The following is a 10,123-nucleotide window of genomic DNA, read 5'->3' on the forward strand; positions in this document are numbered from 1 at the left end:
GCTTCCACTTGTTCATTGCACATTATTCTTTGCAACATAATCATGGGGTACTCATTCTATGTGTGAATCTGAGTTTCCTGTTCTACCTGAACACCTTCACAAATATCTTGATGGAATTGTATTCATTTCAGAGTCTTCCTCACATTCATCCACTATGTGAGTACTCTTCTAAGTGTTTGTGTTCTTGTCTAGTTTTTTTTCAGCCATCAACTATATGAGTGTATGATTCAAAACACTGAACAGTAGTCAGGTATCCAGAGAAGATGCCCATGCTCCTTCCTTAATGTGTCAAAAATCAAATAAGTCTTGAAGGGAGAAAAAATAAACAACTTTAAGGGTTCCAGAATAATATCACTGCACTTAATAAAAAGCACATAAAGGATTTCTTCACACTGAGTTTGCCGTTACCAATCAAAACATGCCTCCATTTTCTGTTCTGCCATTCTTTGATTTTCTTCCTTCTTTACTCTTGAATTACCTTCCCAACATATTGACTACCCTCCCCCCACCCCCAACTTGGTGTTGTCTGAGAACTTCCCGAGTACATATTCCACCTTGTCACTGGGAGCATCAGTGAAGGTGTTGTACAGAGCTGGCACCAATTTCAGCCCCTGAGGAACATTCCTAACTACCCACCAAAATTTCATGTAAGTCTTCACAAAGACTTGCCCCAGATTTTCCCTGGGGGGTTGAGGTGAGGTAGACCAGTCTTTTGTTCCCTGGACTTCTGATTGTCTTTCTTAAAGGTGGACATAATATTTTATTTTTATTGTTGTTTATTTTTGTATTTCAAAGTCACATAAAACTTTACTATATTTGCTGACAGGTGAATTAATTTTGTGAAACTAAAATCAGTGCCAAACAACCAGAGAGTTTCACAATGTTGTAACCTGGCAAGACTCCACAGTCCCATGGGGGTGCAACACTTCCCCTGCTGTCCCATCAGAAGGGTCTTACCCTTTTACCAAGCAGATCTGAATCATAACGTTTGCAATACCTTAAAAGCCTTTCAAGACCCTTCCAAAATGCACATAAAAATTATATAATTCTGTATGTATTGTCAATAAGACCAATGAATAGGGCCTGCATCAGTCAATTTTTCCTGCCTCTCATACTATCAGTTCCAGCTCTAGATCACAGAACCTCCTTGCTAATTTTGCAGGTGCTGTCAGTCTTTCACCAGGTCTGTGAAGAGAAGATAATTGCTGCTTCAATCTGTCTCTGGGCTGAGAAGAGGGTTTGACGTATTATGTGGTCTGAAAAGAAAATAAGATTAAGGAAAAAAAAAAAAAAAGATGGAAGGAGATTTTAAAAGGAGTAAAATGCTTTTCCTCCTTTTCTCCCTCTCTAGCAGACGAACCTGTGATCCCTAGGCTTTATACCCAGAGGCTGCATTTTAACCACTGGTAAGAAGCTAACCTTTCCAAAACACCTTGCAGTGCAATGCTTTCTGTGAGAATGCCACTGTGCTGCGCAATCCTGCGGCCAACTATCTGAAGCCTGAGGATAAAAGTGCGCCTAACTCTGCTCAAAAAAGACCCGCTACGAATAAACCACTCGCCAAATTACAAAAGGGAGCGCGTCCCTCCTCCGGCAGCCCGGTGCTGCAGGAGGCTGGTGGGTGCCCCCCAGCCTCTCCCCAGCTCCCCCCAGCCCGCATGGGGAGGGATCTTCGCAAGAAATGAAGTTTGAAGCAAGTTTTAAATTACAACGGCAGGGGGTCCACGCCTCAGCCCTCTGGGGGTCGGCGAGTGGAGCCGGGGGCGGCGGCAGGGCCGGGCCGGGGCCGGCGGCGCTTCCCGCGGCGGCCCGGCGGGGGCGCTGCGAGCCCGGCGTTCGCGGCAGCGCGCGGCGCCTCAGCGGCCCCGGGCGGCCCCGGCGGCGCGGGGGGAGCGGGACCGGCGCCTCCCGCCTGCCCTCGCCGCTTCCCGGGGCAGCGCCGCTCCGCGCCCCTCCGACCCACGGAGGGTCCCTCTTCCACCGCGAAAGGCTCGGTGCCCCCGCGGGGCAGCCGGCGCTGCCGTCGGTCCGGCTGTCCCAAGGGCGCTGGGGGGCAGCTCCCCGGGCCGTGCCCCCTTGGCGTTCCCTTGCCGCGGGGAACGGGGACGGGCAAGCCCGCCGGAGAGCCCGCGGGGCGGTGGCAGCCCCGAGCTGCTGCCTGGCCAGGCTGCCTTGCCCCCCGGCCGGCTGCACGCCGCCTCCCCGCGCCCCCGGAGGGTCGGGCAGGGCAGGCGAGCGGCCGGCGGCAGAGACCGCGGGCTGCCGGCGGGGAAAGTTGGAAAGGCCTCGGGGAGAGCCGGGGCAGGGGGCTGGCAGCGGGGTGGCGGGCGCGGAGGAGGAGCGGGGAGAAGCCGCACCGGGAGGAGCCGGAGGAGACCTGCGGGCGGCGCGTCAGGCGCCTCCGGGGTAGAGGGGAAGGAGGATCCGGGCGGGGAGCACCGCTCCGGGTACCGGTGGCTGGGAAGGGAGAGCTCTGGCGGCATCCGGGGAAGGCGGGGGCAGCGCCGGTGACCTGCCGCAGATCGGCTCATCCGCCGCTCCCGGAGGATGCACGAAGCGCCGACCGCCCGCACAGCCCCGCCGCCGTCGCCTCCTCCCCAGGGCGGCTGCGGGCAGCGGCGGGAGCGCCAGCGGAGATAGGGGAACGCGGGGAAAGTTGTGCGGGCCGGGCGTAGGGCTGCGTGCCCCGCTGGGCAGGAGGGCACCGCCGGCATCAGCGCGGAGAAAGTGGGGTTGGAAAGCTGTTTCTGGTCTCGCTGCCAGCGAAGCGCATTTAACCAGCATTACGGGGATGAAGGAAAACTGGGAAAGTAACTCGGAAAAGTGAGTGGGATTTTTTTTTTTTTCCTTCCCTCTGTTTTGCTCCTAATCCGAAAAGAGCCGTTTAAAAGGAAAGCAAAAGCCTCCGTGTGCGCCCGCTGCTGGGAGAGGCACGGGAGAGGAGGGCACTGCGCACCGGCACCCTTACCCGCGCTGGGCGAGGGTGCGGGATCCTGCGCTTGGCTCTCCCCCGACACCATCGTGTACCAAAGCAGCTACTTATAGTAAACAGATTCATCATGCGACAGAGCGCAGGAAGGTGAGACACAAGCAGAAACAGAAACTAACACTAAAAGGAAGAAAGGAAAAAAAAAAAAGACAGTGACTGCGAATTACTTCCAGAGAAAAGTGGGTGGATGTTGTGCAGCAGCGACCTGGGATTTTAGGGGATGCACCCTTATAGCTTGCTTCTCTCTTGTCCGAGCCCCTCTTCTCCGGCGGCAGAAAGCGGCTGTACTTGGTAGTAAGAAAACAGGAGGAGGGATAAGCAGGAGAGGTTCGCTCAGCAGTGCTTGCGGTGCCCTACTGATCTGCTTTAAGGATTTTTTTTCTTTTCCTGGTGGATGTTTTCTTGACCTTGATTTTGAGACCTCCTACTTGCATCGCAGTTTTTGTGGCTTTATTTCCTTTGGCGAAAAGTGGAAAGGGGGAGGCTGGCTTCGGTGCTGAAAGTTGCAGTCGTTATTATTTTGGAGCCAGCATGTGCACCAACATAGTCTACGAGTGGCTGAAGACCCTGCAGCTTCCCCAGTACGCGGAGTCCTTCGTCGATAATGGCTACGACGACCTGGAGGTCTGCAAGCAGATCGGCGACCCGGACCTGGATGCCATCGGCGTGGCCGTGCCCCACCACCGGCGCCGAATCCACGAAGCCGTGCGGCGGCTGAAGGAGGCGGACGAGAGGGCGGCGGGGCTCTACTTCACCCTGGAGCCGCCGCCGCCGCCGCCCCCCGCCCCCGCCGGGCGCTGCCCCCGCCGGGCGGGTGGGCCGGAGGAGCCCCGGCGGGGGGCGGCCCCCAGGGCCCGGCCCGGCGGGCGGCGGGGGGCGGCCGGGGGCGGGGGGCTGGTCGCGTACCCCAGGCTGAAGCTGAAGATCATGATCCGGGACAAGCTCATCCGCGACGGCATCAACCTGAGTAAACCCCCCTACTCCAACAAGGTAAGAGGGTCCATGCCGGCCGCCAGCCCAGGAGGAGCCGTGGATGTCGGGTGTGCAGGAGCAGCGGGGCTGCTGGGCTGGAGATGAGGGGTCCGGCAGGGCCTGGTCCCACCTGGTCCCACCAGTACAGCACGTGTACTGGTGCTGTCTCCAGTTGCGCCAGTGGCTTTTTCGGAGGAGATTACGATAGGGTCTGAGCACCAGCAAAGTGTAAAGAGTAGTGGGGCCAACAAAGGTCAGATCCACCAGCACTTCTTGGCATTGGTGGTGTGGCATGGTGCTGTGTTTTGGGTTTGCCTCCCTTTTTTTTTTTTTAACCGGTTCTTTCAGTCTGGTTTAGTTTGAGGTGGTAAAGCGGAAATTGACAGGATGGTCTTAATGGTTTGGGAGTTTGTTTTTTCTGTGAAACTTTTCCATTTTGTTGAAGAGAGATGGCTTATCTTTTGCTAGTGATCCTGTTTTAGGGTCAATTTCTGTTGGTGAAATGCCTCCTGAAGCAAGTGGTCATCTGGCTGGAGGAAGAACTCCAGCAGCTGAATCCAACTGTTGCCTGGATTTATTTGCTGGAAGATGGCAGTGACTGGTGAATGTCAAAACTATTCATCAGCTGCTCCAGCACACGTCAGTCAATCTCCAGGATGCACAGTCTGCTCGGAGACCAGAAAAGGGTACATCTCAGAAGAGTCTGTTCGAGTTCGATGAAACCTGAGTTTTACCTAATTCTTATCTTTTGAAAAGGTTGCAATGTAAGATTCATCAGTTTTGGAAGTTAGAAATTGTTTTGTCTGAAACTTTTGTTAGGTTTCCTGCTGGAAACATTATACACAGAATAAGTAAAATGATAGAATAAAATGAATAATATCATGGAGGAAAAAATTATTTGTGAAAGAAACTAAGGTATTATAATGCCTGGGGACTTCAGAGTTCGGAATGGAGTGCTTCAGAGTAGTTTGATGACCCAAGTTGTCTGTATTTTCTTCAATGATTTGAAGTCTCATTTTTCAGAAAGACTGAGCAGTTGAAATTGACCTTCAACTTGCGGGTACTTTTTCTCTCTGAAATGCTTATGAATGTATGGAAGCAAGGTGATGGGGAGGGCTGCAAGTCTGGGTTTACAGAAATGTGAGGAATTAAAATTGAGAATGTATTATCTGCTGTCAGGGACCTGGGTGTGAAGATAATGGATAAAATTCGACTTGTATAACATTGTGAAGGTACAGATAATAAAACTGTAAATTTCACTACACCAATTTTTTAATGTCTCAGTGACAGAGGCCCAGTCACTTCTCAAGTAGAGCACAGTTGTCTGGTTTATTTGTTCCCTTTTTCTGAAACTTCTGGCTGATAATGTCAGAGACATTATCTCAAATTTAACATTCATGAACATGTAGTCTAAGTACAGCATCTTCCAAAAGTTACTGCATCATTTTGGGGAGATTTTTTTTCCCCCACCTTTTGGAGTAACACATCATTAGACTGAAATTACCATTACATGTCTGATATAAAAGAAATTCCATGGAAGTTCTGTCTTGTCAGTGTAGCTGCACCACATTACCCACCTCCACAGCTATGTTTCACTCCTTCCTTTTGACTTCGTGTGTGTTCTCAGTTACCAGTTCAGTCTTACCAAGTGGTTCCTCTGCCTTCTCTCTGTGGTATTTTAAAGTTGTGTAGAAGTGGCACTTTGGGACATGGTTTAGTGATGGACTTCGCAGTGCTGGGTAACAGATGGACTCAATGGTGTGAAAGGGCTATTCCAACTTAAATGATTCTATGATACTCTTCCACAGGAATTATAAAATTTATAAGATGCCAGCATATGACATCAAGGCAGTTCAACTCCTTGGCGTTCATTTCTTCTTTAGCTCACTTTATTTTAATTTGATGGGTCTGATAATAATGTGGATTAACTGTCAGGACAAGCTTGCCTTACACAGAAAGCATCACTCAGCTTTAATTGTTTTAAATCTAAATGTAATATGTTGAAATACAAAGAGAAACAAAGTTTAGTTTCCTAGTTTTATTTCAGGCTGTGGTGTCAATGTATTTATTTTGGATAATAAATGCATGTAACACCATTTTTTACAGTAACAGAAAAAACTTTCTTCTCAGCGTGAATCACTTCACATTGTAGCATGTTGTAAGGAGCCATAAAGCTGGCAAGATTTGAGTGTGTTGCTCAACATGCATTATTCTGAATGCCACCCACCATAGCAATCCATCTCCAAAATGGCTTAAAGTGAATAGCAAAAGATCACGTCACTGTACATTATTCATTGGATGTTGTTTAGAGCAAGAAAGATGAAATAGTGTATTTTTTCATATGGGAAAGAGCCATATTATAACAGAGTCTCTTAAAAAAAACCGCAACAAAACCTAAAAAAACAACAAAGCGAAACTTCAGAAAATTGTGGGTATAATTTAAGCATTAGATTTTTAATATAGGCCATACAACATACAGGCTTCTGCATGTCAAAAGAAACTGAATGTATTCTCTGCAGCACACAGGATAAAAGAATCAACCTGAAGTTTGTGTCAAGTTTTTTTGTATACATTTACCACTTTTTTTATTTTCTATACATTGACCATTTACCTTGTCATGTGGACATTCTGGAGTGGGGCACTAGACCACTGGCCTATTTGATATCTATTTGCATTTCTGGTTATGCTGAGCTGCATCCTAGTCTTCCCTTCATGGCTAACATGGAGAATGCCATCTTCTTTTCTTCTTAATATCTATATATGGAAATTAGTATCTATGAAAGGAGGAGCCTGCTGGTGTATATATGTGTGTATGTATACCTATGTATATGCATTTCACTTGTTTCCTGAAGTATACTTCTTGGGTTCAGTTATGTAGTTCTCAAGCAATTCTGGTGTTTTAAAACAATCCTGAGAACTGGAAATGTTGCTCCTCTGGCTTCTTCAGAGCCTTTTGCTAGCTGGCTGAGCTGTAAATGTGTCAAAAAATCAAAGATGAATATTGGATGTGGCTGTGGAGATGTTAAAAACATCCTTTTGCTATCCTTCCTTTTTGCTCTAGTTTCAGATGAAAGGTGGAACAACAGAGTGGGCAGAATAGAAATGTACTGCTGTGGTAAATTTTAGTTTAACTTAGTTTGATTACAGTCAGCAGAAATGGCTAACAGCTACTTAGCAGAGCTTAATATAAAGCCCTTAAAGGATGTGCAGACTTGGAATTGAAGCTGTGTGTGCAGGTGACTTCAGACACAGAGAATTATCATAAGCCATCTTGATTATTTCCATGGAGAGTTCGAATGAGGCCTCACCTCCTCATATTGCATTCTGTGTGTATTTCAGGTGTAAACCAAGGAATGTAACTGTAACTGAGGAGAACTCTACAGAAGTCAGATTTTGTTCCATGTTGGAAATGCTCCATAGTACTCAAAGCCTTATGTTTTAGTTTGTCTACCAAGTTTGCTATTGCTGGCTAGTAGCCTTAGGAGTCTCACATGTCTTACAAGCTTCTTGTGGAGGTGATGGGATTTAATGCCCTTCAAACAAGAGCCCATGGTCAAGTAAAACATCTCTCAATCTTGAAACATCTAGCTGCTCAAAAAATTTGTCTTTATGGGTTATAATTCTGTCTTTAATTAGGAAGTGAATTATGCTCCATGTAGAAAGACTATTAAAAGTCTTTTGCCCTGTAAAAGTTTTGGGGAATGAATTGATGGCAGAAGGAAACCAAAATGAGCAGCCCCTCTGTGTTATGGTGAAGATGAATGGAGGAAAATGCAGCACCAACCTGAACCAACTGGATCTGAGAAGTATAGCCATTACCTCCACATGAAAACACTTCTTGCCTTTGTGGGGTTATTCCAAAATTGATTATGTCCATGCTGGGTTTGAGCAGGAGTAAAGTTACTAAATGTCGCTGTGGAAGAGAAAGCAGAGGAGCATCAATTTTGTCAATATAAAGAGAAGTAAGGTACCTTGTTGTGGAACATGCCAAGAGAAATTTAGTACTCTATTTATCTTGAATATAGATTAAGTGACATTTAATAGTTTACTGGAATTTCATTACTATTTCTAATTGAAATAAATGGCTTGACCTGTTTCTTGAAGAACTTTATTCAATTTTTCATCTGCAGAAAATTGCAAGTACATTACAAACATACATGCATTAAATATCCCACACCAAGTAAGATGATTTGCTGAGCCTCAGTAAAGTTATAGTCATGTATATTTCAATATTTATTAGAGAGAATAAAACTGTACTGTGACATATGTACATGTATGTGACCTCATTGTCACTCACTGTGCTCTTCATGATTATCAGCATGCTGGGAAAACAAACACTAAAAATTCAGATGCATGAGATCATAATCTCAAGAGTTCAAGCAGATGTAGAAAAGTAAAATGTCAGATCCAAGTTAGTATCTGCTTAAACGCCCAAACACATTCTTTTTAAGTTACACGCTGATAATATAGCACAGATTTGTAGTTCTGGTTAAGTTTTTGTTTAATCCTTTGCACTACAAAATGAGGAATATTTCACGTAAGTTGAGTGTTAAGAGGTAAAGATGCCAGCAATACTGCTTTGAAATACACTGGTTCAAGCTGGGGCTGGATAATGTAATCAGCACTTTAGATATCTGCAGAAGTGAATTCAGCAAATTAAAAACACTGTGCTTTGAAGAAACGGCAACACTCACCTATACTGGAATTAAACATGAACCTTTTTCTAAAGACCTGGCTGCTTCAGAATAACTGCATCAACTCTGATTAGCAGAGCGTTCTCAAATATGCCTTGGGGAAAGCTGCCTATTGACAGAAGTACTAGTGCATTAAGTAGTAACAATATTTTCATGGCAATAAATTAGCAAAGCTACAGGCAATGTTCAGGAAGTGAAAAGGTATTTTATAGAAGATACCACTGAATTTGCCTTTGACTTCACAACTCTGTTTTCTTTTAAAGAAAATGTAGCACCTCATATATTTACCAGCTGTTTCAAAGTCCTGGTTTATTAAACTCAGAGAAAACGAACTGGAAGAGGTCTTCTTCCAATCAGCCCATTAAAGCAAAATGATGCAGAATATGAACAACACAGTACTATACTGTATTTGCATTTGAATTGTTCCTGAATATTTTAAGGTGTATTGAATCTCCTCTGAAAATGTTGAATGCAAATTTTCATGGGTTTCATTATTTTTCAGTTTTGAGGGGAGGGAAATCTCCTTAGGGTACATTACAGGTGGAGTCCTGAGAGAGGATAGTATCAACTCCACAACTTTCTTGCCCCCTTTCCACAATCGTGTCAAGAGTAATTTCTGAGCTCTGGTCGTGGTGTGGGCTGGCAGAGGAGCTGTGCGGGACTGAGCAGCTGGCCTGCAAGGGGAATCCTTCCTGCATCCTCCACAAGGCTCTAAGTTTGAAGGAAACGCTAAACTTACAGGTTCCTGGCAAGAGAGAAATGCCTAGTCTCTGGTAGTTCCTGGAGGGCTTTTTTCTTCCCCCAAAGGACTTGATTCAGTCAGAGCTCTGTAGTGCAAAGCTGAACTGGTTTTTCCCACCTAATGTGGGGTTTTGTGTAAGTACTGCATCTCAACAGGGACACCACCAATGGTGTAAGAAAAGTCTGTCTACCAGTTTTACTCCCACACACTAATAACCTGTCTTATTTTAAGTAACTTTGTTGATCATAAGTCTTTCTGAAAAGTAAATGCATTTTAAGGAAAATATTTGTGTTGATAACCCCACCCCCAGAGCTTCTGTCTCTGCCATATGTAGGATGATGAGGCCCATACACACAGCTATGCATGTGGAATACAAAAAAACCAAGATAATTTCTCTCCAAAGAAGTAATCTTGTGAACCATGTTTCTAGTTTTGCTTATGACCAATATCACTATCTCACTTATTCCATAATATGTAGGGCAGCCGTGTGCGTGATTTTTGATGTGGAATTGAAGAATTAGTTTAAAGTCATGACAAAATTTAGAGAGATGAGGCACTGGGACCCACTGCTGCAGTGTCTTTGTCTATTGCCTTAGGATTAAGAGTAAACTTCCTTATGTGTAAGTAAAAGAAAAGTGATCAAGGAATAACTGGTGACCTGGCTGCATGGCAATTAGTTACGCCTGTTCTGTGTGTTAGTTATACCCTGCATGCATATGTCATCAT

At 45.9% G+C, this 10,123-nt stretch overlaps 1 protein-coding gene across 1 annotated transcript; it reads left to right on the forward strand.

Annotated features, from left to right (window-relative positions):
• The first annotated feature begins 2,373 nt into the window (after window positions 1–2,373).
• SAMD5 (sterile alpha motif domain containing 5) lies at window positions 2,374–7,952 on the forward strand. Its single transcript, XM_032102159.1, has one exon. The coding sequence runs from the start codon at window positions 3,521–3,523 to the stop codon at window positions 4,064–4,066; it is 546 nt and encodes a 181-aa protein (XP_031958050.1). The 5' UTR covers window positions 2,374–3,520; the 3' UTR covers window positions 4,067–7,952.
• Window positions 7,953–10,123: the final 2,171 nt, after the last annotated feature.

Source organism: Corvus moneduloides, chromosome 3 (assembly GCF_009650955.1).
Source record: "Corvus moneduloides isolate bCorMon1 chromosome 3, bCorMon1.pri, whole genome shotgun sequence".
NCBI lineage: Eukaryota > Metazoa > Chordata > Aves > Passeriformes > Corvidae > Corvus > Corvus moneduloides.